The sequence below is a fragment of the Tursiops truncatus genome, chromosome 10, assembly GCF_011762595.2.
Source record: "Tursiops truncatus isolate mTurTru1 chromosome 10, mTurTru1.mat.Y, whole genome shotgun sequence".
Lineage (NCBI taxonomy): Eukaryota > Metazoa > Chordata > Mammalia > Artiodactyla > Delphinidae > Tursiops > Tursiops truncatus.
The window spans coordinates 68,618,358-68,646,299 of NC_047043.1; the positions used below are offsets into that span (position 1 = coordinate 68,618,358).

Genomic DNA, 27,942 nt, shown 5'->3' on the forward strand with positions numbered 1-27,942 from the left:
TGTAGAGACAAACGTATGGACACCAAGGGGGGAAAGCGGCAGGGAGGGGTTGGTGTGATGAATTGGGAGATTGGGATTGACATATATACACTAATATGTATAAAATGGATAACTAATAAGAACCTGTATAAAAAAATAAATAAAATTCAAAAAAAAAAGAGACACTCCTAAGTCAGTGATCCCACTGCATGCCCAGTGGAGTGCTGGTCTGCCACAAGGCTCCGATGTAGGTGTTGTGGTCAAGGTGCAGGATGCCATCCTCCTTTTGGAGACTCACAATATACTTGTGCTACTAGAGGCCTTAGAAGTCCCACAGTGATCAGACCTTTTAAAGTGTGTCTATACCAGCACCCAAACTTATTGACCCAGGAACTCTTTACATCATATTACAACCTCAGGATAGAACCTTGTAGAAATCACAGCTTAGCAAGCACACCTTCAGGCATAATAATATCTTTTTATCCTTTAAGAGGGTGTATTGCACTCCCAACACCTCTAATAGCCAGAGAAATCTCCAACACGTGGATTTTTTCCCTTGAAACCTGGTGAGAGAAGTATTTTTGAACCAGGGAAACCTTCCACACACCTGCTTGCTCTGTCTTCACCTGTAAAACTCCTCTGGGGTCTGGCCAGTCAGAAAGTCTGAGGGGTTGAATGTAAATTCCAGAAAGCGAGAAATGGAAGGAACAAAAATGTTACAAAATGTCCCTGCTTGAGATTCATTGACAGTTGGCACCATATTCTTTTGAGTGTACATTTATCCCAGAGAGAGAAACATTTCCATCCCATCCCTTGCCATTGGGCTTTTAAATAGCCAAACACTTTGAAAAACAGAGATGGTTAATCTCCCATGAAAATGAAGCTTTAGCTATTTTCCACTTCATCAATATGACCTTTAGTGATATAATTCTCTTCCTGTGTATTATGCCTGCCTTTGCAAGTCAGTATGAAATAAAAAGCTATTTCTTGAACACACAAATACACATTCTCTCTCTCTTTCTCTTACACACAATTTGAAATGACAATTATGGTTAGAGCTTAGAATGGTTCAGAGGTTACTATAACTAAATGAAGTTAATTCTGTTTTGCAATTACCTGCATTTCAGTTTCAGTATTTGCTCAGATGACTTAAAGGCTTTGAAAGGCACGTTCAAATAAACTTCTAAGACCCTTCTAGCTATTGATCTCTGCTGCATTCATTAGATTCACTAAGAACACAGAGCTGGTTTGCTACAGTAGTTAGCATCTACCTTGTCATGTGACAACTGCAATTATATTTTTTGGCGATGAATACAATCTTTGCAGTGATTACCTTTTAAAAATTTTTTTTAGCCAATTAAATAAAATTTGGTGACATTTCAAAGACTGTTAATCACAACCAAATGCTCTAAATGTCAGGATGCATTGAAATTTTCACTGCTAACTAATGAATCACTGAGCTAATTGTAGTTCATCATCAGGCCCTTGTCATTGTTATTATTATGGAAAACACTTCCATCTCTCTCGCTATTCAATAAAAATAAGTTCTAGACAAATATGAAGAGAAGAGATATTACTCATCAAAGCATTTGAATTTAATTGCGTTCTTCAAAATTCTCCAACTGCAGATTGCTGCAGAGAAAACCAGGGACTCAGCCACGGAGGAAAGTAATGGTTCTGAGTAAATAGCTCCGGGCAGCCCCTTCTTCCAGTCTGCAGTATTCAGATATCTTTATTTCCCTCTCTTTCTTGCCTTTTGTTTGGGAGAGTTTTTCCAGGATGTTTTCAAATGAGTTATATGAACAACAGTCCCCGGGTGTCCTGATTTTTTTTCCCTTCTGCAGCCTCTGTGACCAAATGCATACATCACTTGTATTCAGTGGCACGTCACTGGGTTTATCCAATGCCGTGAAGGCTGTGTTGTATTGCAGGCTCTCCAAAACATCTCCAGAACAACCTGTTGTTAAGACAAGGCTGCAAAGCTGTTCTTTCTTATTGCACTATGTTGGTAGTATCTTAGTAGCATCTCAGAGAGGAAAGGACAAAGTCATTTATTGAGACTATGAAAGTCTAGTTGAGGTGGGTCTTCAAAGTGGAGGAAAGGGAAGAGACTTTGTTGAAACTGGGTACGAATCCTAAGTTATAGTTTAGGATTGGTGGATGCAGCAAGGGGAAGATTTTGAGGTCAGGGTTTCAAAGAGTTTTAGGGTGTAAATTGTCCTTTGATGCTTTCTGTTGAAGAGTTGATGGGTCTTTCAGGAAGTTCCTGGAATAAGCAATAAAGTTATTTGCAGTTTTCATCTTCCTGAGCAAGAGTTTTCTAGAATAGTAAGTTATGTCAATAAAGACAGTAGAATAGGAGTTACGTGGAAAGCTTTGTGGTCCGATGGCCTTAGTTCTCAGGTATTTCTACCTACTGATACTGTATCATGGGCCCTGTCTGCTCATTAATTTAAGGACATCTGTCCAGTCTGAGTTGCAGGAATGGCTGTCAGGGCCAAGACTAAAGTGAGGCACTTTCCAAGGGCACAGAATTTAAGGAGCACTCACTCACTCTCAGGGTAGTGGCCTTGGTGACTGCCGTGCCACCCTGGAACACTGGAAAGGATAAAGGGAGGAAGAGCAGGAGAAGGAAATGCACATTTGTGGAGCCATTGGATTGAGGAATGTCATCTCATCATTGGGACGCCATAGGTAGAATGTACCGAATCTGGGAGTAGATTCTGGAGCCGGACTGCCTGGGTTCAGATCTCAGCTATGACAGATATTAGCTGTGTGATCTTGGGCAAGATAGCTAATCTCTCTGGGTCTATGTTCCTCACCTGTCAAATGGGGTTAATGATAGTACTTATCTCAGAGGGTAGTAAAGATTTAGTAGGTTAATACTTGTAGCCCAGCATATAATGAACATATAACCTGTGTTGTAACAACCATATAAGCATATTATTGCCATCTTATAAATGGAGAAAAGGATATTCTGAAAAGAGACCTTATCCTAGGCACCAATTTGTGGTGCTGAGATGTGTTTGAGTATTTTCTGCTGTACTATGGTATTCCATGCATGTTTTGAGTTGGTTTTGCGTTGTCCTAATACAGCCATGAGGCAATTCATTCCATCCATCCATCCATTCATCCAATCTGCTTTCAAATTACTGCAACTTCAGACTCTCCAGTAGTATTCTGAGTTCATGGAGACTGGGCATTACTCTTCAGTGTGAGTGCTTTCTTAGCTCTGGTTCATCAGGAGCCAGCAGCAAATCCAAGGGCTGCCTCCATCCTTCCCTCGTGTCATGGTCAACATATTGAACGTGCCTGTACGTTGTCACTCCATGCCTTTGTACATGCTCTTTGCTCTCTCTGAAAGGCTCTTACCCCAGATGCTCACCTCCTTCAGGTATTACTCAAATGTCACCTTCTCATTGAGGTCTTCCCCGATTATTTTTTCTAAAGTTGGCCCTCTGCATTTTCTATCCCCTTTCTTGCTTTTTTTTTTTTTTTTGACTTAGCATCACCATTATCCAACATACAACATAATTTACTTACAACATAATTTACTTACTTTCTTTGGTATCTCATCAAATAGAATACAAACTACACAAGCAAAGAGATTTTTGTGTTTCATCCTCAGTGCTGTGTGGGCACTTAGGAAATAATTTTACAATAAATGAATAAACTTCACAGATTGTAGTGGTGGGAGTTTTCACTACTGAAGGTTAAAGTTGTTTTGTGTGTTCCCCATTGTCATATAATTGTAGGGTTTTTAAAGGACATTGCTTTGTAGCATTGAATTGTAGCATTAATAGCATTCATTAAGGGGATTCTTCACCAGATTCAGGGGAAGGACAGGAGTCTCTGACAACCATAGTCTGGTCACCCAAGCTACCACGCACAAAGGCTGGGCACTTTTGAAATGCTATGTAAAACTGAAAGTTGAAATTTAGAGTTTTGTACCCCAGTGGGCACAATCTTGGAATTTCAGCATGCTATACATACTAACATACATAAACAAATATATAATGTTACATGTTAACAAATATATGTTTAAAACAAACCCTAAAAATGGGGTTCTTACAGTGTAGTCTGAATTGGCACGTTCCTGACTTTATTCTCTATGTGTACAAAACCTCCTTGATTTTATTACATAGCACAGTCTGCATCCATCAGACTCATTCAAACTAGACTCATTTAGATTTTTAAAGAGATGTTACCTGTCACATATTCTGCTGCCAGTAAATGTGTTTCTAAAAGGTTGTTGTGCCAACTCCTTTGGACTTGTATTCTGAAGTGTTATCCATGCTTGAAGATAAGGGAGGTTAACTGTCCTAGAATCTCACTTCCTGCCTTGTGTGTGTTTTTAGGAATTCTCTTCTGTGGTTCGTATTTAGTTCCAGCTTTTCAGAGCAAATACGGAAATCCGTAAGTGGGGAAAGGCTTATCCTGTAGGTTATTTTTGGTGATGCAGAATGAGCTCTCATTTTAAGAGGCTTCCTAAGCCCAAGATCTCATGCTTCTGAAGTCTCATGGATATACAGAGCCCTCTGATGAGTTTTTCAGTTTGAACTTATCTCTTCCCACAGTTCAACCACACTGGACAAGGAAGCATCTGCAGCCAGGCCATTATGCTCATCACTGATGGGGCAGTGGACACCTATGACACTATCTTTGCAAAATACAATTGGCCAGATCGAAAGGTAAGCCGATGTTGATGGCGTCCATGCAGTGCCACGTGTGGAGAATCTATATTGCATTGTAACCTCCAGATTGTCCATGGATAAGTACCCCATGTAGATTTAATCTCATGATGACCTGTGGTTTCTCAGCCTTGTGTTTTCTGGTTGACCAAGACTGAATACTATGGCTTTTCTTGTTTTCAAAGTGAAACTTCTTTGGCAGAGAGAAGAAACCCATGAAGACATGTTTAGTGTGTTCAGTGAAAAGATTCGTTGTGAAGTATGCTTTTGACCTTAATGGACAGTGCTTCTCTTTGTTTTCCATGGAGCCAGGGCTGCGTGCTGGACCCAGCATCTATAGAATGGTGAAGGCAGCCATGGTGGCCCTGCAGCCATCTCCTTTATGTTTCGATGTTCCTATCGTTCCTTCCTGGGCCCTCATTACCATCCAGAATCTCCTTTCCATCCCCCAGTGCTGTTCCTCGCTCTTGTCAAAGCTTGTTTGTTCTCTATTCAAATTCTTTCTTTGGTTTCCAAGCTAACATTTATTTATCTGATAAACACATATGTTAGGGTATCAGTGACAGATGTCAAGGTTTTTGGTGTCTTTTGAGTGCCTTAACCCAGAGTTCCTCAAGCTGTTAGCCAGTTTGAATTCCCTATGGAGATCTTTTAAATTGTGGATCCTATTGTACACTTAAAACAGAATCAAAATCTCTGAGGGTGTGGCCCAGGGTTCTGTGTTTTTAATAAGTTCTTCAAGCGGACACCAATCAGCAGATTAGCAGTTGGTGATCACTATCTCAACTAAATGGTGAAATATGAGCAAGGAAAAGAGGTGTGTCAGAGAGGGTGTTATCCTGGGGGTATCACAAAGGCGCTTTCCTATCCTATGTGCCAGTGGCATTACTCTGACTCTTTCTGTTGGGGCATGAGGCTATCTAGACCAAGTCCATTCTGCTTCTTCAACTCTGTATGTTTAATTTCTGGGAATTGAACTAACCACACCCATGGCAAAAAGAAACAGAAGACAAATGAGAACTGTGCACTCAGCTGTATCCAGAAAGCATGTACCCTTGAGTCAGCGTGAGCAGTCATTGCACATTCTTTCAGTCATTCTTGGTCCCCATGTGTCTCTGTTAGCACAGGCATCTCACCTCACCAAGCATGATTCTGGTGCTTAAAGATACATATATATTTCGTACAACATGGTCCCCAAATGGATGCCTCCCCTATTGCTCAACCTTAGAGAAAACCACCATTTCTGAAGCTGGAGGGAAAACTAGCTGTGCTGGGCTTGCTGAGAGTAGGTGGGACTCTGGCATGGCACCTGCGTGAGGGAGATCCAAGAATAAGTTTGGCTGAATGCAGCTCCCACAATAAGCACTGACTTTAGAGTCCAACTGTTGAATAAGATGGAAGTTCACTGTTGGACAAGGTGATTTTAAATGAGATATTTCAGGTGATGATTTCCAGGGACACGTAGAGGCCAGAGTTAATTCCTGATAAATGTATGTGATGCAGAGTGAGGAGGATGCTGGCTATGCTTGCACCCCCGCAGCACACAGCACAACGCTGGGCGCATGGCCACTACCTAATGCACAACCCTGAGGTGTGGCTGAGTGACTGAGGGGCCTGGGGGGGATGCCACAGCACTAGTAAACATGGGTAGGGCCATGGACATTTTGTGGTCAAATAAGATGTTCACAGATGCTGTGACATCTCACAGCATGTTGAAGGATATTTCACATTATTTAGGACCATCTTAAATAAAAGAAGGAAGTAAAAGGGGCTTTTAATAAGCAGCTACATTAATACCAAATGTATTATCTTGTGAGACTCGTGCTGAATCATATGAATCCCTCTTGCTTGGTGATACTTGATGGATAGCTGTAGCCCAGGAATATTAGAATTTAAACATCCTATCCTTACTTGCTGGGAGAGGCATAGGATGAAGGCTGCAAAGTCATAACTCTTCAGACAAAACACAAATTTCAACATATCTTTCCAAAGGAACAATATTGACTTCAGGCCAGGTGCTTTCTTGGATTAATTGGAACCAGGGTCCTGGAAATTTCAACATTACATTGAAGCAGTTTGATCTACTTATAAAATATTACCAAGCAGAAGCAGACTTTCTTTCTGTAGCAAGAGGGCCTTTATCTATGATTAGAAATTAATAGGAGGATCCCTCCCCTCCTACGCCGTTCTGGAGAGTTCCATGACATTCTTATGCATATACATTCTCTTCTTGATGACTTCTCTGTGAAGGTGCAGGTAATAAATTTACATAAAACCCCAATGTGATTTAGCACTGTGTTAAAGAGATGCTGTGTCATGTCTAAGCTGTCATTTTTCTCTATTGTTTTGAATGTTACTTAGTAGAGGGTTGGGTCATGCTGTTGTTGGCTATCTTCAAGATTACAGAAACAGGAAATGGAGAGAGTAAAATGATCTTAAGGCTGGAACCTGATTCCTATAAAACAGTGATTCTCAAACTTGAGTGAGGATGAGAATCATCTGGAGGGCTTGTTCCAGCACAGATTGCTCACTTCACCTCCAGAGATTCTGATTCAGTAGGTCTCGTGGGGCTTGAGAATGTCCATTTCTAACAAGTTCCCAGGTGATGTGGATGCTACTGGTGGGCGAACTGCACTTGGGAACTACTGCCACAGAAATAGCCCAAGGAATAGGGTTTGGTTACTTGGTGGGCTCTGCCACTTCTGCTTCCCTCTGTTTACCTTTATGAGGGCCTGTTCCCTCAGTCAAATTCAGTGCACAGGTATGTGTTTCTTGGCTCATACTTTGTTTAAAAAATTGTCAGTTACTGATCATGATTTTAAAATCTGGAGACAATATAAAATTTTAAAGTTTTAGTTTCATAAAGGGGTACACATGGCACGTTGGAGCCAGCATTCTCATATGGCAAAAAACGGCTGGAGCTGAGGAATGGCTGCTCCCTTAGATGGCAAATGCCTGCTCCTTTTGGCCATGGCCTCCATCATGCTCCATTATTTCCTCTCAGCCCACTTCACTTAAATTCTTTACATACCCATAGGTGTAGGGTTCTGGACCACTGCTCTAGATTAACCCAGCCTCTAGGTATTTGTTCCTTTCTCTTAGGTCTGCCATAAGCTTTCCCTCTTCTTCTCCAGCCAGATGCCATCTTGTCTTTACCTGAGTCCTACACTTTATACTTCCTCAGAGCTGTATAAGAGAAGTGTATAACTTAATGTCCAGTACTGTAATCACTTCTGGGCCTAGTTTTCATTTTCACTGGTTTGGTGAGTTCTTGAGGACAGATTCTGAATCTCTGATCAGTCCACCACCATGCACTCTATTGTGTCCTTGCTGAGAAGTATAGCATTGAGTCCTTAAGGGTAGTCTCATGATTCCTGTCCACTGGTGTTTACACCCTGTATAAGCTCCTCACCTTGAGTGTAGTTTGCACCTGTGACTTGTTTCTAACCAATAGAATATGGTAAAGGTTAGAGAATCTTGCAGATGTAATCAAGGTCTCAAGTCAGCTGATTTTCAGCTAACTAAAAGGATATTATCAGGAGTGGGCTTTACTTAATTGAAAACCCTTGAAAGAGGGATTGGATACTCCCTGGAGCCAGGAGACTCTCCTTGCTGGTTTGATGAAATTAGCAGCTATTTGGAGAATTCCATGTGGTAAGGAACTAGGGGCAGCCTGCCTCCAGCCAACAGCCAGAAAAAAGCTGGACCCTCCGTCTTATAGCCACAAGGAAATGAATCCTGTGAACGGCCTGAATGAGCTTGGAGGCAGATTCTTCCCCCGTTGAGCCTCCAGTTGAAAACACAACCCAGTCAACACCTTGATTGCAGCTTTGTGAGACAATGAACAGAAGATTCAGCTAAGCTGTGCCCAGACTTATGACCCTCAGAAACTGTAAGATAACAAACATGTGCTATTTTAAGCCACTGCACTTGTGGTCACTTTTTATGCAGCAATAGAAAACTATCAATATTAGAAGAAACAAGGTGAAGGTAGAAAGGAAAGAGAATCATTTCATGGTAGCAATGCTATGAAACATCTCCAAACTTAGTGGTTTAAAATAACCATCTATTATTTCTTGCAATTCTGTGGGTTAACTGGGCGGTTGGGTCTGCTCCCTGTGGTGTCCAGTGAAGTCACTGAGGAAGCTGTGTTCATGTGTGAGCCTGGCAGAGCTGCCTTGGTTCTCTTCCCTGAGGGCTCTCTTTCCATGCGGTGTCTAATCCTCCAGGTGACCCTGTGAGTCCTCTCTCTTCAGTACAGTAGCCTGGACTTCCTTACAGTTTGGCAGTTGGGTTCCAAGAAAGGAAAGGAGAAGGAAATGGGGAGCAGGCCAGGGGAGCACTTGTGGGTATCATGTTTTTTTTGTTTGTTTTTTTGCGGTACATGGGACTCTCACTGTTGTGGCCTCTCCTGCCGCGGAGCACGGGCTCTGGACGCGCAGGCTCAGCAGCCATGGCTCACAGGCCCAGCCGCTCCGCGGCATGTGGGATCCTCCCGGACCGGGGCAGGAACCCATGTCCCCCGCATCGGCAGGCAGACTCCCAACCACTGCGCCACCAGGGAAGCCCCGGGTATCACGTTTTAATGCTTCCTAATCAGGGCCTTGTGCGAGGCAACTGCTTAATAAAACATAGAATGAGTTGGAAGAAGGAAGCCATTACTGGTGATTTAACTATGAGTCTGTGAAGGCGACATCATGATTGCCTATGCAGTGTGTCCCTTGCCAGCATGTTATTGCTGGGAACAGAAATGAGGAGCTCTTTATTCGTTTATTGGATGCCATTTACTTTTGCCTAATATACATTGGTTAGTGGCTTCATGGCAGCTTACACACTTGGAATAAAATATGAACTCCTTAGTATGAAAGGGACTCATTCCAGGATCTACTTAAGAAATAAAGCTGCCTACATTTCTACATTTAAATTAGAAAAATGGCTATACCTGCCATTTATATAGTTGCTCTTTCAAGTGAACTAAAAAAAAAAAAAAAAAAAAAGAGAAAGGTCACAGAATTATTAATCATTACCTCCCCTGATGTGTAAGACAGAGTGGATAGGTAAGAAATTGATAAGTTAGAGATTTTAAAAAGAGGTTGGCAAACTATGGCCTACTGCCTGCTTTGGGCAGTCCTTGAGCTAGGAATAATTTTTACGTTTTTAAATGGGGTAAAAAAAAAAGCTAAAGGAGAAGAATATTTTATGACTTGTGAAAATTATATGACATTAAAATTTTACTGTCTGTAAACAAAGTATTATTGTAACACAGTTATACCCATTTGATTATATGTCGTCTGTTGCTAAATAGTTGCTAAACCCACTGGGGCTGCACGCAGAGAGTAAGAGGAAAGCCAGTTGTGCAGCCTTAGGACGAGGCTGTCGGGGTGCACCTAAATGATTTTCCTCTTCTAAAAGCACAGGGCAACCTCAAAGGTGAATGCTATTTCAGTTGAGTGTTGTCTGTTTTGTTACCTCCCAAACAAAAGTGGAGGTGGTAGCTGTGAGGCCCCTCAAGAGACAACCAGGACTCGGGGGCCTTGGAAGACGCCTGGTGGGGCTACAAGGAGGGGTGGACACAAGCAGCTCTTGGTGTGGGGTTAAAGGGAAGCCCTTGATCATAGAATGGTTTGGGGACCTGGCTTTGGGGCACTTTTGGGAACTGTTGGAAATCTGTGTCCTTTGAACTGGTATCACATCGATCTCTAAGAAGGGGCTGTCTTGGGAGTTTTGCCCCAGGCCTTCCTCCCTTTGCACAATTTGGAAGCTAAAGCCTCAATCCCACCGTATCCTAGTGGCCTCAGAGGTACTGAAAGACTTAGCTCTGCCTCGGTAGCTCTGGGGTGATTTTGGAAAGCCTAGGAATCCCTCTCTCGTCATCTTTCCGGGCGCAGGTGCCACTCTGGAGAGCAAAATTCCTGAGCTGAGTGAGGAGTGAGGGCTTATCTTTTTTTTTTTTTACATCTTTATTGGAGTATAATTGCTTTACAATGGCGTGTTCGTTTCTGCTTTATAACAAAGTGAATCACTTATACATATACATATGTTCCCATATCTCGTCCCTGTTGCGTCTCCCTCCCTCCCACCCTCCCTATCCCACTCCTCTAGGTGGTCACAAAGCACTGAGCTGATCTCCCTGTGCTATGCGGCTGCTTCCCACTAGCTATCTATTTTACGTTTGGTAGTGTATATATATGTACATGCCACTCTCTCGCTTTGTCACAGCTTACCCTTCCCCTCCCCATATCCTCAAGTTCATTCTCTAGTAGGTCTGTGTCTTTATTCCCGTTTTACCGCTAGTTTCTTCATGTCATTTTTTTTTCTTAAATTCCATATATATGTGTTAGCATACAGTATTTGTCTTTCTCTTTGTGACTTACTTAACGCTGTATGACAGACTCTAGGTCCATCCACCTCATTACAAATAGCTCAATTTCATGTCTTTTTATGGATGAGTAATATTCCATTGTATATATGTGCTACATCTTCTTTATCCATTCATCTGATGACAGACACTTACGTTGTTTCCATCTCCGGGCGATTGTAAATAGAGCTGCAATGAACATTTTGGTACATGACTCTTTTTGAATTATGGTTTTCTCAGGGTATATGCCCAGTAGTGGGATTGCTGGGTCATATGGTAGTTCTATTTGTAGTTTTTTAAGGAACTTCCATACTGTTCTCCATAGTGGCTGTACCAATTCACATACGCACCAGCAGTGCAAGAGGGTTCCCTTTTCTCCACACCCTCTCCAGCATTTATTGTTTCTAGATTTTTTGATGATGGCCATACTGACTGGTGTGACATGATATCTCATTGTAGTTTTGATTTGCATTTCTCTAATGATTAATGATGTTGAGGATTCTTTCATATGTTTGCTGGCAGTCTGTATATCTTCTTTGGAGAAATGTCGATTAAGGTCTTTTGCCCATTTTTGGATTTGGTTTTTTTTTTTTTTTTTAATTGAGCTGCATAAGCTGCTTATGAATTTTGGAGATTAATCCTTTGTCAGATGCTTCATTTGCAAATATTTTCTCCCATTCTGAGGGTTGTCTTTTGGTCTTGTTTATGGTTTCCTTTGCTGTGCAAAAGCTTTGAAGTTTCATTAGGTCCCATTTGTTTATTTTTGTTTTTATTTCCATTACTCTAGGAGGTGGGTCAAAAAGGATCTTGCTGTGACTTATGTCATAGAGTGTTCTGCCTATGTTTTCCTCTAAGAGTTTGATAGTTTCTGGCCTTACATTTAGGTCGTTAATCCATTTTGAGCTTATTTTTGTGTATGGTGTTAGGGAGTGATCTAATCTCATACTTTTACATGTACCTGTCCAGTTTTCCCAGCACCACTTATTGAAGAGGCTGTCCTTTCTCTACTGTGCATTCATGCCTCCTTTATCAAAGATAAGGTGACCATATGTGCGTGGGTTTATCTCTGGGATTTCTATCCTGTTCCATTGATGTATCTTTCTGTTTTTGTGCCAGTACCATACTGTCTTGATTACTGTAGCTTTGTAGTATAGTCCAAAGTCAGGGAGCCTGATTCTTCCAGCTCCGTTTTTCGTTCTCAAGATTGATTTGGCTATTCGGGGTCTTTTGTGTTTCCATACAAATTGTGAAATTTTTTGTTCTAGTTCTGTGAAAAATGCCAGTGGTAGTTAGATAGGGATTGCATTGAATTTGTAGATTGCTTTGGGTAGTAGAGTCATTTTCACAATGTTGATTCTTCCTATCCAAGAGCATGGTACATCTCTCCATCTATTTGTATCATCTTTAATTTCTTTCATCAGTGTCTTATAATTTTCTGCATACAGGTCTTTTGTCTCCTTAGGTAGGTTTACTCCTCAATATTTTATTCTTTTTGTTGCAATGGTAAATGGGAGTGTTTTCTTGATTTCACTTTCAGATTTTTTATCATTAGTGTATAGGAATGCCAGAGATTTCTGTGCATTAATTTTGTATCCTGCAACTTTACCAAATTCATTGATTACCTCTAGTAGTTTTCTGATAGCATAGGATTCTCTATGTATAGTATCATGTCATCTACAAACAGTGACAGCTTTACTTCTACTTTTCCGATTTGGATTCCTTTTATTTCCTTTTCTTCTCTGATTGCTGTGGCTAAAACTATGTTGAATAAGAGTCGTGAGAGTCAGCAACCCTGTCTTGTTCCTGATCTTAGTGGAAATGCTTTCAGTTTTTCACCATTGAGGACAATGTTGCGGTTGGGTTTCTCATATATGGCCTTTAATATGTTGAGGAAAGTTCCCTGTATGCCTGCTTTCTGCAGGGTTTTTAATCATAAATGGGTGTTGAATTTTGTCGAAAGCTTTCTCTGCATCTATTGAGATGATCATATGGTTGTTCTCCTTCAATTTGTTAATATGGTGTATCACGTTGATTGATTTGCGTATATTGAAGAATCCTTGCATTCCTGGAATAAACCCCACTTGATCATGGTGTGTGATCCTTTTAATGTGCTGTTGGATTCTGTTTGCTAATATTTTGTGGAGGATTTTTGCATCTCTGTTCAACAGTGATATTGGCCTGTAGTTTTCTTTCTTTGTGACATCCTTGTCTGGTTTTGGTATCAAGGTGATGGTGGCCTTGTAGAATGAGTTTGGGGGTGTTCCTCCCTCTGCTATATTTTGAAAGAGTTTGAGAAGGATAGGTGTTAGCTCTTCTCTAAATGATTGATAGAATTCGCCTGTGAAGCCATCTGGTCCTGGGCTTTTGTTTGTTGGAAGATTTTTAATCACAGTTTCAATTTCAGTGCTTGTGTTTGGTCTGTTCATATTTTCTATTTCTTCCTGATTCAGTTTTGGCAGGTTGTGCATTTCTAAGAATTTGTCCATTTCTTCCAGGTTGTCCATTTTATTGGCATAGAGTTGCTTGTAGTAATCTCTCTTGATCTTTTGTATTTCTGCAGTGTCAGTTGTTACTTCTCCTTTTTCATTTCTAATTCTATTGACTTGAGTCTTCTCCCTTCTTTTCTTTATGAGTCTGGCTAGTGGTTTATCAATTTTGTTTATCTTCTCAAAGAACCAGCTTTTAGTTTTCTTGATCTTTGCTATCGTTTCCTTCATTTCTTTTCATTTATTTCTGATCTGATTTGTATGATTTCTTTCCTTCTGCTAACTTTGGGCTTTTTTTGTTCTTCTTTCTCTAATTGCTTTAGGTGCAAGTTTAGGTTGTTTATTCGAGATGTTTCCTGTTACTTAAGTTAGGATTGTATTGCTATAAACTTTCCTCTTAGAACTGCTTTTGCTGCATCCCATAGGTTTTGGGTTGTCGTGTCTCCGTTGTCATTTGTTTCTAGGTGTTTTTTGATTTCCTCTTTGATTTCTTCAGTGATCACTTCGTTATGAAGTAGTCTATTGTTTAGCCTCCACGTGTTTGTACTTTATACAGATCTTTTCCTGTAATTGATACCTAGTCTCATAGGGTTGTGGTCGGAAAAGATACTTGATACAATTTCAATTTTCTTAAATTTACCAAGGCTTGATTTGTGACCCAAGATATGATCTATCCTGGAGAATGTTCCATGAGCACTTGAGAAAATGTGTATTCTGTTGTTTTTGGATGGAGTGACCTATAAATATCAATTAAGTCCATCTTGTTTAATGTATCATTTAAAGCTTGTGTTTCCTTATTTATTTTCATTTTGGATGATCTGTCCATGGGTGAAAGTGGGGTGTTAAAGTCCCCTACTATGAATGTGTTACTGTCGATTTCCCCTTTTATGGCTGTTAGTATTTGCCTAATGTATTGAGGTGCTCCTATGTTGGCTGCATAAATATTTATAATTTTTATATCTTGGATCGATCCCTTGATCATTATGTAGTGTCCTTCCTTGTCTCTTCTAATAGTCTTTATTTTAAAGTCTATTTTGTCTGATATGAGAATTTCTACTCCAGCTTTCTTTTGATTTCCATTTGCATGGAATATCTTTTTCCATCCCCTCACTTTCAGTCTGTATGTGTCTCTAGGTCTGAAGTTGGTCGCTTGTAGACAGCATATATATGGGTCTTGCTGTTGTATCCATTCAGCCAATTTGTTTCTTTTGGTGGGAGCATTTAGTCCCTTTACATTTAAGGTAATTATCGATATGTATGTTCCTATTCCCATTTTCTTAATTGTTTTGGGTTCTTTATTTTAGGTCTTTTCTTTCTCTTGTGTTTCTTGCCTAGAGAAGTTCCTTTAGCATTTGTTGTAAAGCTGCTTTAGTGGTGCTGAACTCTCTCAGCTTTTGCTTGTCTGTAAAGTTTTAATTTCTCCATCAAATCTGAATGAGATCCTTGCTGGGTAGAGTAATCTTGGTTGCAGGTTTTTCTCCTTTATCACTTTAAATATGTCCTGCCAGTCCCTTTTGGCTTGCAGAGTTTCTGCTGAAAGATCAGCTGTTAACCTTATGGGGATTCCCTTGTGTGTTATTTGTTGTTTTTCCTTTGCTGCTTTTAATATGTTTTCTTTGTATTTAATTTTTGACAGCTTGATTAATATGTGTCTTGGCGTGTTTCTCCTTGGATTTATCCTGTATGGGACTCTTTGCGCTTCCTGGAGTTTATTAACTTTCCTTTCCCATATTAGGGAAGTTTTCAACTATAATCTGTTCAAATATTATCTCAGTCTCTTTCTTTTTCTCTTCTTCTGAACCCTTATAATTCGAAATTGGTGCATTTAATGTTTTCGTAGAGGTCTCTGAGCCTGTTCTTAGTTCTTTTCTTTCTTTTTTCTTTATTCAGCTCTGCAGTAGTTATTTCCACTATTTTGTCTTCCAGGTCACTTATCCGTTCTTCTGCCTCAGTTATTCTGCTATTGATCCCTTCTAGAGTATTTTGAATTTCATTTATTGTGCTGTTCATCATTGCTGTTTCATCTTTAGTTCTTCTAGGTCCTTGTTAAATGTTTCTTGCATTTTGTCTATTCTATTTCCAAGATTTTGGATCATCTTTACTATCATTATTCTGAATTCTTTTTCAGGTAGACTGCCTATTTCCTCTTCATTTGTTAGTTCTGGTGGGTTTTTATCTTTCTCCTTCATCTGCTGTGTGTTTTTCTGTCTTCTCATTTTGCTTATCTTACTGTGTTTGGGATCCCCTTTTTGCAGGTGCAGGTTCGTAGTTCCCGTTGTTTTTGGTGTCTGTCCCCAGTGGCTAAAGTTGGTTCAGTGGGTTGTGTAGGCTTCGTGGTGGAGGGCAGTAGTGTCTGTGTTCTGGTGGATGAGGCTGGATCATGTATTTCTGGTGGGCAGGTCCACGTCTGGTGGTGTGTTTTGGAGTGTCTGTGGGCTTATTATGATTTTAGGCAGCCTCTCTGCTAATGGGTGGGGTTGTGTTCCTGTCTTCCTAGTTGTTTGGCATAGGATGTCCAGCACTGTAGCTTGCTGGTCGTTGAGTGAAGCTGGGTGCTGGTGTTGAGATGGAGATCTCTGGGAGATTTTCGCCCTTTGATATTACGTGGAGGTGGGTGGTCTCTTGTGGACCAGTGTCCTGAAGTTGGCTCTCCCACCTCAGGGGTACAGCAGTGACTCCTGGCTGTAGCACCAAGAGCCTTTCATCCACACGGCTCAGAATAAAAGGGAGAAAAAGTAGAAAGAAAGAATTAGTAGAAGGAAGAAATAAAGGAAGGAAGGAAGGAAGAAAGAAAGGAGGGAGGGAGGGAGGGAGGAGGGAAGGACAGAAAGAAAGAAAGAAGATAAAATAAAATAAAGTAAGATAAAATAAAATAAAGTTATTAAAATAAAAAATAATTATTAAGAACAGAATTTTTTTTAAAAAGAAAAAAAAACGGACGGATAGAACTCTAGGATAAATGGTGGAAGCAAAGCTATACAGACAAACTCTCACACAGAAGCATACACATACACACTCACAAAAAGAGGAAAAAGGGAAAAAATCATAAATCTTGCTTTCAAAGTCCACCTCCTCAATTTGGGATTACTCGTTGTCTATTCATGTATTCCACGGACGCAGGGTGCATCAAGTTGATTGTGGAGCTTTATTCCGCTGCTTCTGCGGCTGCTGGGAGAGATTTCCCGTTCTCTTCTTTGTTCTCACAGCTCCCAGGGGCTCAGCTTTGGAATTGGCCCCGCCTCTGCGTGTAGGTCACCGGAGGGCTTCTGTTCTTCGCTCAGATAGGACGGGGTTAAGGGAGCCGCTGATTCGGAGACTCTGGCTCACTCAGGCCATGGGGGAGGGAGGGGCACGGAGTGTGGGGCGAGCCTGCGGCGGCAGAGGCCAGCATGACGTTGCACCAGCCTGAGGCGCGCCGTGCGTTCTCCCGGGGAAGTTGTCCTTGGATCCCGGGACCCTGGCAGTGGCGGGCTGCACAGGCTCCCCGGTAGGGGGGTGTGGAGAGTGACCTGTGCTCGCACACAGGCTTCTTGGTGGCGGCAGCAGCAGCTTTAGCGTCTCATGCCTGTCTCTGGGGTCCGCACTATTAGCCGCGGCTCACTCCAGTCTCTGGAACTCCTTTAAACAGCGCTCTTAATCCCCTCTCCTGGCGCACCAGGAAACAAAGAGGGAAGGAAAAGTCTCTTGCCTCTTTGGCCGGTCCAGACTTTTCCCCGGACTCCCTCAGTTAGTGGTGCACTAACCCCCTGCAGGCTGTGTTCACGCTGCCAGCCCCAGTCCTCTCCCTGCGCTCCGACCGAAGCCGGAGCCCCGGCTCCCAGCCCCGCCCGCCCCGGCGGGTGAGCAGACAAGCTTCTCGGGCTGGTGCGTGCCGGTGGGCACCGATCCTCTGTGCGGGAATTTCTTTGCTTTGCCCTCTGCACCCCTGTTGCTGTGCTGTCCTTCGCGGCTCCGAAGCTTTCTCCCTCCGCCACCCGCAGTCTCCGCCTGCGAAGGGGCTTCCTAGCGTGTGGAAACCTTTCCTCCTTCTCGGCTCCCTCCCACTCATGCAGGTCCTGTACGTATTCTTTTGTCTCTGTTTATTCTTCTTTCTTCTGCCCTACCCAGGTACGTGGGGAGTTTCTTGCCTTTTGGGAGGTCTGAGGTCTTTTGCCTGTGTTCAGTAGGTATTCTGTAGGAGTTTTTCCACGTGTAGATGTATTTCTGGTGTATCTGTGGGGAGGAAGGTGATCTCCGCGTCTTACTCTTCCGTCATCTTACCCTCGTCTCCGAGGGCTTATCTTTTTAAGAGTGCAACCTTTAAATAATCTTAAGTGATTTGGAAGGAAGTTTTTGTTCTTTCTTTTTTCCTAAACTACATTATTCCCTTTGACATTCAAAGGATTTTACAAAGCTTTTTTTTCAGCCTTCCTTTGAGCCAGTTGAGAGGAGAGGGATTTTTCCCAAGACCACAGGCAACTGGGAAAGGAGTTAAGTCGCACTGCTCATAGAGGAGGGATCTCGATATTCTTCTCCCACCCGCCTGCACTCTGGCTCTGTCATTCTTCATCCCATAGAACCAGATTAAGGTGGGGGCTGAAGGTGGCAGAGGCTGTTGGAAGGGCATATAACGGGGAGTAGCCAAATGGGGGGGCAGTAATTCATTCATTCAACACATTTTTATTGAAGGCCCTCTGTGTCCCAGGCCACTGTATCAGAGCCAAGGCGTATGGGGCTGACGTGTAGGCTCCAAGGAGACCTCACAGAGCAGATAACATCACAGATAACAAGTGAGAAGACCAATAATTAGAAACTATGATAAATCTTCTGAAGGAGACAAGCAAGGGCCAGAGACAGAGTAATGGGGTGGCCAGGGGAGCCCTCTCCAAGCAGAGTGCATGTGGGGAAAGGAGCTGAGTGTGGAATGGTGAAGGGAACAGTATTTTCAAAGGCCCTGAGGAGCAGAAGTTGGGTGTGTGTGAGGAGCTGGGTAAAGAGCCGCTGGCTGAGCCTGGTGGGCCGGGGGCAGTGACATGGGTGGTGGGGTACTAGTAGGACAGGCAGGACCAGCTCCTCTGGCCTTTGATGGGCACAGAAGGAGTTGGGATTGTGCTACAAGGCTAGTGGGGAGCCATGGCAGGCTCTTGAGCAGAGGCGAGGCACGAGCGGGTTGTCGTCAGAAGCTTTCTCTGGCTGATGTACAGGAGTCAACCTATGAGGCGTGGCCCTGGGCTGGGCATGTGGTTTGGGTACTGGCTCTCCTCATTGTAAATAATTTCAATAGAGGGTGGTCTAGGTAGTAGACTTTTTAAACTTCCTATGAAAGTTCCCAGATGCGCCTATTTCTTACTGCTGCTTTACTTCAGGGCTCAGTCTGGTGGTTACATTTCTCTGTCCCCTTCCTCCCTCCCTCCCTCCCTCTCCCTCCTTAACTGAAGTCACCTTTGGTCTGAAAGTTTTGGGTGAGTTTGTGTCGTTGCTGTATTTTCTCAAGGGTGATCAATCCTACAGCTGTCTTAGAAAAATAGCAGGAACATTCATTTCTCGTGGTCAGTCAGTGGTATGACAGGAAAAGACATTTCCAGTCACCGTGGTAAGAGCTCATGCAGGCCCTCCTCACCGCTGAAGGGAGAGTCGAAACGGTTCGCTGCCTCCCGGTTTAGTTTTAATTACTTCTGCTGCTATTAGACATCTTGTGACTCCACAAGAAGAACATGACGAGACAAGTTAGGAACGAAGCCTAGTGATGCGTGCCTGCTGCCAGCCATTGAAAAAGCACTTCTTGTCTGGGTCTCAGAACAACCGCGTGGGCACCTGCCCCACTGCCACCGGTGCTGTTCCTCTTGGTGGGCTCAGAGTGGGGGCCTTGGCCTCCACCCAGGCTCCGCTGTCTTCTGAAGGCAGGCGGGAGACAGTGCACATTCCCAAGTAACAGCCCCATCCTCCTGGAAATGGCTGTCCCTCCCTGCTCCCCGTGCTGGGTGCAGAGTCCCACAGTTCACTTGCTTTTCTCATTTCATTCTTAGTTCTGCCCTATGGGTAGACACTCTTTATTACCAGTCTTATGTCATAGCTGAGGGAACTCAGGCTCAGAGGGATTAAGCCACTAGCCCAGAAGCCCACCACTCTGAAGCTGTGGGGTCTTTGATCGTCATCCACATCAGACTGTTCACACCTGTGCCCCAAAACTGAGGGGTTCGTGGTTGGGGGGACTTGCTAAAAATGTTTCCTAGGTTCCGTTCTCTGCAGGCCTAACCCTAGAATTAGCGTTTTGATAGGTGGCTCATAGACCCTCCTCTGCTCAGGGAAGCTGGGGCCACTGAGAAATGCCATTCGCCTGGGTTATGTGCCCCGTGGATCGGGCAGGGTCCAATCGGGAACAGAAATCCACTAGTTATTTTAGCAAAGAGTATTTAATATTAAGAATCATTAAGCAGAAAGGACAAACAGTCTAGGATATCATGGCAGTAGCAACTGCAGGAAAAAGCTACCACCCCTGTGGCTGGTGGGGGAGGGCAGAAGAGGAGAGGGGAAGAGAAGGTCATTATTAAAACTTAGAAGCTGGGAGGAGAGGACTCAAAGGGCTAGGACCCAGACCTCTGAAGAGGACACACCGGCTTGAAGGTGCCGGGGTCTCTGAACCCAGAGGAGGGTCCTGTGCGGCCAGGATCCAGACTCTTGAGGAGGGGGTTCTGGGGTCTCTGAGGGGGATGCAATGAAATGGATTCTGTGAGTGTTGGGAACACTGCAAACTGGATTCATTCACTGCTGTTGGAATGAACTGCCCCTACCGGGGTGAAGAGGCCTCACTGGAGTGATGGTAATGGGGCCAGGAAGCCAAGAGCGAGCACTCGGAGGGAGCAAGTCCCTTCTCCTTCCTTCATCCTTGCGGCCTCCCCAACACTGACCTTTTTGGCAGAGCCTCACTGGAAACAGCTGCCAAAGCAGAAATGTGGTTTGCAGAGCTCCAGCCCCAGTCACAGAGCCCAGGGAATTTGGTGGCGAGACACATTAGCTTATTAACTGGCACACCCAGCAATAAGTGGAAGCTTGATGAATAAGTTCAACATCATTTGCAGGCTATTGACATGTCAAGTTCTTATTTTCTGCATTTTTGTTTCTCTTAGACTACTGAATAGGGCCCTTGGGGAGTAGGCAGGGGTAGGAAAGCAGTGCTGCCTAAAGGAAAGAGGGAGGTATCTGGATGCTGACAAATCTGTTTCCCCCCCATCTGTGTAAAATGGAGGTAATTTCATGTGCCAATTCCTTGTAGTGTTGTTCAGAATTAAAGATGATGTGCTACTAAGCTCAGTGCTGGGCACAGAGTGGGAAGACTGCATGCATGATGCTATATCATCATTGTCACCATGATTGACAACCATTCACATTGTTAAAATCCCTCTGTTACAGCCAAAATGTCGTTGTACTGGATGAATTCAAGATGGTATAGCAATAATTTTTCAGATGTGGAAAATAGAAAGTATTCTTTTATCCTTGAATATGGATCACTCCTATGTGGTGTCTTGGTTGACTTATAAGAAGATTAAACTATTCAGCTGCATTTAAAAAAACATTTCCAGGCCTTTCATTTTACCTGTTTCCTGAATAAATATATATATGCAGTATCTGTTTTACCTAAACTTCTGGCACTTAGGAAAATATACTGAGATACATTTGACTGTTCAGTATCATTAATTAATGATATGCAATAGCTAATGTTCTTCAGTACAGATGAGCAGGCTGTCTTGGTGAAACGTAAAAAGGAGATTTGAAAAGTAGTGTTGTTTTATATTATTTGTCCCTTTTCTAGAGTGGCAGTCAAGGCCTAGACAGCCTGGGCGGGTGTCCAGGATATAGTGTTTCTGAGCTGGGTGACTTTGGGCAAGTGATTGACTCTCCTTGTGCTTAGTTTCCTCATCTAGGAAATAGGGGGCAAGCACCATGCCGCCCTCGCAGGGTTGCTCTGGGAACCAGATGAGTAGCGCCAGAGGCTAGCAAGTCCTCATTTGCCCCCTTCATAAAACTCCCCTCTAGGTGGTTTGGTGGGAAGACTCCTGACAACTGGTCCATGAGACACTGAGGACTGTGAACTTGTTGGCCAGGTAAACAGAAGTCTCTTCCAACAGAGGCTCCTCACCTCAGGTAGCCAGAAGCTGGCCTCCTGGGGGAGCCTTGCTCAGGCTGAGCCCACCTTGCATGTTCATCATCTCACCAGTGAGCTGTTGCCCCCTTTTCTGCATTTCCTTTGTAGGATGGGCCAAGGAGGGGGCTTAGCAGGGTTGAGAAGAGGGAAAGATGCCCTGGCGTGCTGGGAGTTAGGAGCACCCAGGCATGGAAGCCAGCATGCTTCTCCACCCCTGCCACTCTCATACATGCACATAAATTGCAGTCAAACCACATCTCTTCTTAATTCTCGGGTAGACTGGTTTCATTGGAAGTAGGCATTCCAGAGCCTGTTATCCACACAGCAGCCAGACACTTTGGAAACCGGAGGCAGATTGTGCCAGTGAGCCTCCAGACCTCCACTAGCTCCCCACTCTGTGCCAAGTTGAAACCGAAGTCCCAAGAGAGTACCTCAAGGCCTGGTTTGATGGGTGCCCATTCATGCTGACCTCTGCTCCACTCTCTCACAGCCCACTACTCTCAGGCCTTTGGACGTCTGCAATTCCTGTGCTGTCCACCTGGGGCACTCTGCCCCCAGATTTCCACATTGGCTCAGTCCTCACTTTCATCATGTCCTTGCCCAGACAAACCTTTTCAATGAGATCTACCCTGACTACTTGATTTAAAGTTACCCCCAGACAGACCTGACCTCCAGCAATCTTAGTTACTGATTTCCTTTTGGTGATAGCCTTTTCGTCTTGTAATGTATTAGATAAACATCCCAAGAAAGTAACTGTGTTCATTGTCCCATCCATCAGAAGCAGAACTTGATCCGAAAAGCCCAACAGGAAGAATCCCCAGTCCCAAACCTGACCCTGAGCTTTGCACCTTCTGGTACGTTTTGCTTGTTTCATGTTGATAGGTCTTCATCCCAGAGGAGCCCTTTGCGTTTTTAGCTAACTTTATTGGTAGAGAAATCACCCTTATGCCTCATAAATGAAGCTCCTTCTTCCAGTGGATTTCGGGAAATCCAGTATTCTCCATAGGCTGACCCTTGCATTACCCCTTCAAACATCTGGGGATAAAACCTGAGGCTCCCAATGCCAAATAAGTTTGGCCATCGACCTGTTAACAATCCGACTACCCTTACCTTAATGATTTCCATAAAAAGTACAACGGGAGGAGATTTATAGGGCTTAGCGAATATGTTCCGTCACTGCAGCCCTGTACTTTAGAAACTTCTCTCGTCTCAGAGCCTCCCATAGGAGCCTTTCCACTCCCTCCCAGGGTCTTCACATTAAAGCTGCCTTTGGTTCGTTGTTCACTGTTCCATATGTAGTAACAGATTTGGTCCTATCCTCTTCACTCCTTGGAGATTCCCATCTACAAAACAAAACAGCTGGTGGTGGTGACTGATGGGGGAGACTTGTATGAACTGCATGTTAACTGTCCAGCAGGAAGCTTGCTGCCTGATGTGCCTTATTAGAAAGCAAAGAGGTCCAAGTGGAGGCCCAATCGCATTGGAATGCTAGCTGAACTGGAGACGTACAGGGAGGATTAGCTGCATGGCCCCACAGCCTCCTGGGTCTACATTAGGTCCTGGAACAGATTTCCAAGGCACCTTCTGTTTTGGAGAGGGTTAACCTGGCTATGGGCAGGGATTTGGAGCCTTTTGGGTTGGAGCCTGAATTTTTGGCACTCTCATCCTTGGTTCTATGAATATGATGCTCAGAACTCATGGAAATGTTAAGGCTTTTAAGACTTGGATCATATTAATTTGCCTTCACATGATTTGTTTCTGTGCCTCAATGGGACAGAGACAAGAAGTGATGGTTTTAGAATTTTGAAGAAGACTTTTCCGGTTTATACTCCAAACGGAAGGATGTCTGTGTGAGCCAAAGAGACACTTAACTGAAATGTGGGTTTTTTTCCCCACAGAATAATTGTCTCAACCCTCCTAAAAATACTGATCCTTTCTCTTCCTCTGGACTTAGGAAATGGCCTGTTACGTGCTTTTATCATTAAAAAAAAAAAAAAAAAGGACTAAAAAAGGGGAACTAACCCTTCCAAAAAAAAAAAAAAATCCAGCAAGAGTAATCTTAAGGGATGGACAGTTGGCCCCCTGACGTCAGGAGAAAGAGGTGGAGCTCTCTGAGCTAATTTATAAAACAGCCTTGTAGCTGTTGTAGCTTGTTGTAGCTCCTTCCCAGTTTTCTTGCAAGAACCATTAGAAAAGTCATGTGGTGGTACCTTGTGGTTAACAGAGGGAAAAGGGACAAACTTCTCCAGGAAGGCAACAGTGTGAACGAGTCAGGATCCCTGAAAAGACCTAGATGGGACCTGAGATGTGAGAATGCAAAAGTGTTTGAGAGGAGTCCTCCAGACCTTTCTGGAAGAATCCCCCTCTGTCCTTGCTTGTCTTCACTGACTTAATTTTAAAACTGTAGCTGCAACCAACCACCTTCTGTTCTCTCATTGACTTTGCAACCTGCCAGTTCATGGTGGGGAGCTCTGCGGGCCTCAGGGTCGTGAGACCAAGAGAGTGTTAGGGACAATCCAGGGCCTTCTGTTGTCCTCAGCCCAGCTGGGCCTAAGGGGCGATGGTGAATTGTCTACCCCTCCCATCACCCAGCTTCTCTGCATTCTCTGTTTGGTGACTTGACCTTCGAGGTGCCAGGACTTTGATCAACCTGTGGCAGAAGGTTTGTGTGAAACCCTTCCTGGCTTCCATTTTTTACAAACACAAATGGGATCTGGAATTGATCCCAGATAATACATCTGCCTCTTAATTTCACTTCAGAAGGGCAGGATGACAAGAAAGGCGATGAAGACAACTAAATGCACTTATGATTTATGCCCCCTGTGATAAATCAATGGATGATTTCTCCCCAAAATGTGAACACTGCCTGGCTAACTCATACCAGCTGATGCATCTGTGAGAAGCATAAGGTAATGGTGGCTGAGCCCCCTCCTTCCCATGTGCACGCCAGGCCTCGAACTCCGTACCCCAAGGATAGGGATGTGGACGTGTGAGGGGGGGTCGTCTATACGCAGTTAAGAAGGTGCTGCTTCGCTGCCACCTTTTTTTCTCCCCGGGTCTGTGTTTCCCCTTCTTGTGGCCCTAATGGTACAGCTCTGTTCAGCCTGTCCTTGGTTCATCTCCAGCATTCCTTTCTGTACTGGCCTTTCTCTGTGGTGAATTAGATTTTTCCATTTCCTAAAGGTGATTTGATCAGACCAGTTCTCACTAGAGTCCCTCAAAGTGAGTGGGGAGAGTGGAAAATCACATTAACTCTTTCACTAACTCCAGCTGCCTGCACTGAATCCCAGATGGCAAGGAGGTTCTGTGTTGAGGGCCAGTTCCAGGCCTTTGTAGGCAGCTCTCTGGAGTGCTAGCTTGGGAAGGGTTGCATGCGCCCTTCTGGCTGGAAAAGGGGCAGGGCCATGACCAGTGGGCAGTCTGCTGTGCACAAGAAGGCCAGTGGTGGCCCTCATGCACTATGTCCGCCATCCCTTTCCTCTGTGGTTTCTTCATATCCCAAAGGCCTCACCTTGCCTTTCTGGACTTGGAAAGCCATATCTACATGTTCCAAAATAGACTGTCATTAGAAATTTTTAAGTCTATGGAACCATTTTAGGCTGCTTGGCAGTCACATAGCAGCTGGATGACTTACTTCCCCACCTTTTTTTTTTTTTTTAAAAGCATCGTCTGAAGCTAATTTATCCAGGAGTAACTTGGGCTCTGGGGGGAAAAGTCACATTCGTTTTATAAGTTACGTGCAAAGGAAATGAGAGGTTGTGTCTCTCATTTTCCTCTTGTTGAAAATGTCTTTGTTACTCCATTTTTGCCTTTCTTGAGAAACACTCAGGATTGCCATTTAAAGGGTTACGTAACATTATTCTCCTTACCTTGCTTTCTGGAAAAAGAGTGCCAAAGCCATTTCCTGGGCCTAGACTGGGAGATGAGATCCCCTTTAGATGGGAAAAAGCAGAGCAAGGGGGTCCAGAGACTGGCGCTTTCTCCCGGAGGCCAGCACGGTTGCTGAAGTTCCTTGTTGGAGTGAAAGCTCAGCATGGAGACATGGTTGGAGATGGAAGTGCTGGCTGTGGGCTGGGGATTGTGAGGCTTCAGCTGGAGTCTCTGATGCTGGGACCAGATCTCCCTGCTTCATACAGGCTATGTATAGAAAGGGGAAAAAAATGAGCCAGCTAGTACAGGTTGTTTATTTGATGTCTCTGCTTCTACCTCACATTAACATTGCCCCAGCCAGAAATAATATACCTGCAGCTGTGTTTCTGTAGGGCAACGGGGATATCTAATAATATATCGGGCTAATCTAAGCTGCCTTTTCTCCAGCGCTGCCCCAAGGGGGAGATATATACTCTACCTTTATGTTATCCAGTGGTACTAATCAGAAACTATTGCTGTGGAAGCAGCTTGTCCTGTTCGGTCCTCTTCTAATAGGAAATCATAAATTAAAACAGAGTTTGATAGATTCTGCTTAATGCCAAAATGAAATCCTCACATATTTTGTTGGCTGTTACATAATCTGTTGACTTCTCAAAGGAGTTCTAATTATGCCTATGGAATAAGCTCAAGATAACGAAATGCATTCACCTCTCTGGCAGCCGTCTATCTCTTAGTACTGAGCTCTGAGTCAGTCCTCTGGGGTTCTCCTTCTAGCTCGACCAACGAAGCTTTATTTACAGCCACAGAACTTGGAAGTGAAATACAAACTTATTTTATATGTACTTCTTTTTTATTCCCTCTAAGAAAATCAGTTTTCCTTAGCTTCATATACTGCGTAAAGAGCCGTGTGTAAAGTAGCTGTATTAATCCCAGAACATTAAGATTCTCCCCCCCGCCCCAGTGCCTTACTAAGGCTCATAATCTCACAAAACTGCCAGAGATAGGAAGAGAATAATGACAAGGCCAAAGGGAATAAGTTCTTTGACTCTGAATTTCATTATCTGTAACATTAATACTTAGTAAAAGAGTTGGAGAGATGGATGGATAGATGGGTGTGTGGGTGAGTGGATGGTTGGATGAGAGGGCAGATGTGTATTTGAACAGATACATGAATTTTTAATCAGAAAGGGATATAGATGGAAAAGAACTAACTCAGAAAAGTCTGCCTTTGGATATATTATTGTGGATTTGATTGTTAGAGAAAATTATGAGGAAAAAGAGGGAATTTATTATTCATAATAAATTAGGTCTAATTAAAAAATAAAGTGGGTCAATCAAACATAGAGTACCTTGAATTCCTGTGCTTCTTTCATGCTGTGTCATTAGCATGTGACTGAGAGGGGAAAGACCCTAGTCTTTATTCTTCCTTCACAGAACAATATTAATAGTAATATTTAATCAAGTGTGAACAGCCTGCAGAGTCCAGGAGGCTGGGATCTACCAGCAGGAGTGCTTCTCGGGTGATTGGTCCAACACTGGGGATGGAGAACCATGAAGTCAGAGTGTGGATATGGCTCCGACACTGTTCAAGGAGGCATCCTTGGCCTTTTGCTGTGTTTAATTACAGTGACAAAATCTCAGTCACTGTTTACACAGGCTTATTCCTCAGGTGTAGAAACATACTCTGAGCTCATTTCTGGCATTTGCTTTGCAGCAAGGAGAATCCTTTGTCTTTTAGATTAAAAACAAAGTCATTCTGTTTCTTCTGACTACAAAAGTAAATATCTTCCCCAAAGCTTCACAGATTGCTGTGGTGGTAAATCAGTTTGCCACTTAAGCCACTTGACACAGGTGACGAGGACCCTGGAAGGAAACCCATACCATTGATAAGGAACCACTCAATTGTGTGCTTGCTCTTAGCGTTCCTTCAAGACCGCCATCCTCACGTGGCCTGCAAGGCCCTGCAGGGGTCTGGCGTTTAATCTCTCCCAGGCTTCACTGCAAACGTGGCCTTTTTCTGTGCCAAGATACCTCTCTCCCTACCCCAGAGGGCATTTGCAGATGCTGCTCCACGCCTGGTGATCCTCCTGTTCATTACTCAAAAAAACACACACTTCTCAGATTTTAACTCTTGTCTCCTGTGCCCCCGCCTAGATCATATTCTTTTGTCCTGCTTTCACGTGGGGCAGTATTCCTTTCCTTCTGAGCATTGATGTCTATTTCTTACATTCTCATCAGTGGAATCGTCTTACTGTTTGACTCCTTCATTAAACCGTATGCTCCACACAGTAGAGCAGGACCATCTTCATGGGCTTGCTGCTGGCAGTTGCTCAGGCTCCTCATTCAGAAGGGCTCTGTGCTTGGCTTTAATGCTCTGCTATTGCCATCTTGAAATCCTTCATACTTTTTTGAACAATGGCCCTCACAATTTAATTT

At 43.5% G+C, this 27,942-nt stretch overlaps 1 protein-coding gene across 2 annotated transcripts in view; it reads left to right on the forward strand.

Moving 5' to 3' along the window:
* CACNA2D3 (calcium voltage-gated channel auxiliary subunit alpha2delta 3) overlaps positions 1-27,942 on the forward strand; it is a 788,131-nt gene that overhangs the window by 401,672 nt on the left and 358,517 nt on the right. For both annotated transcript variants that reach the window (XM_073811245.1, XM_073811246.1), the window contains one exon: positions 4,557-4,670. In XM_073811245.1, the coding sequence (XP_073667346.1) occupies positions 4,557-4,670 (114 nt within the window). The remainder of the gene's footprint in view (positions 1-4,556; positions 4,671-27,942) is intronic.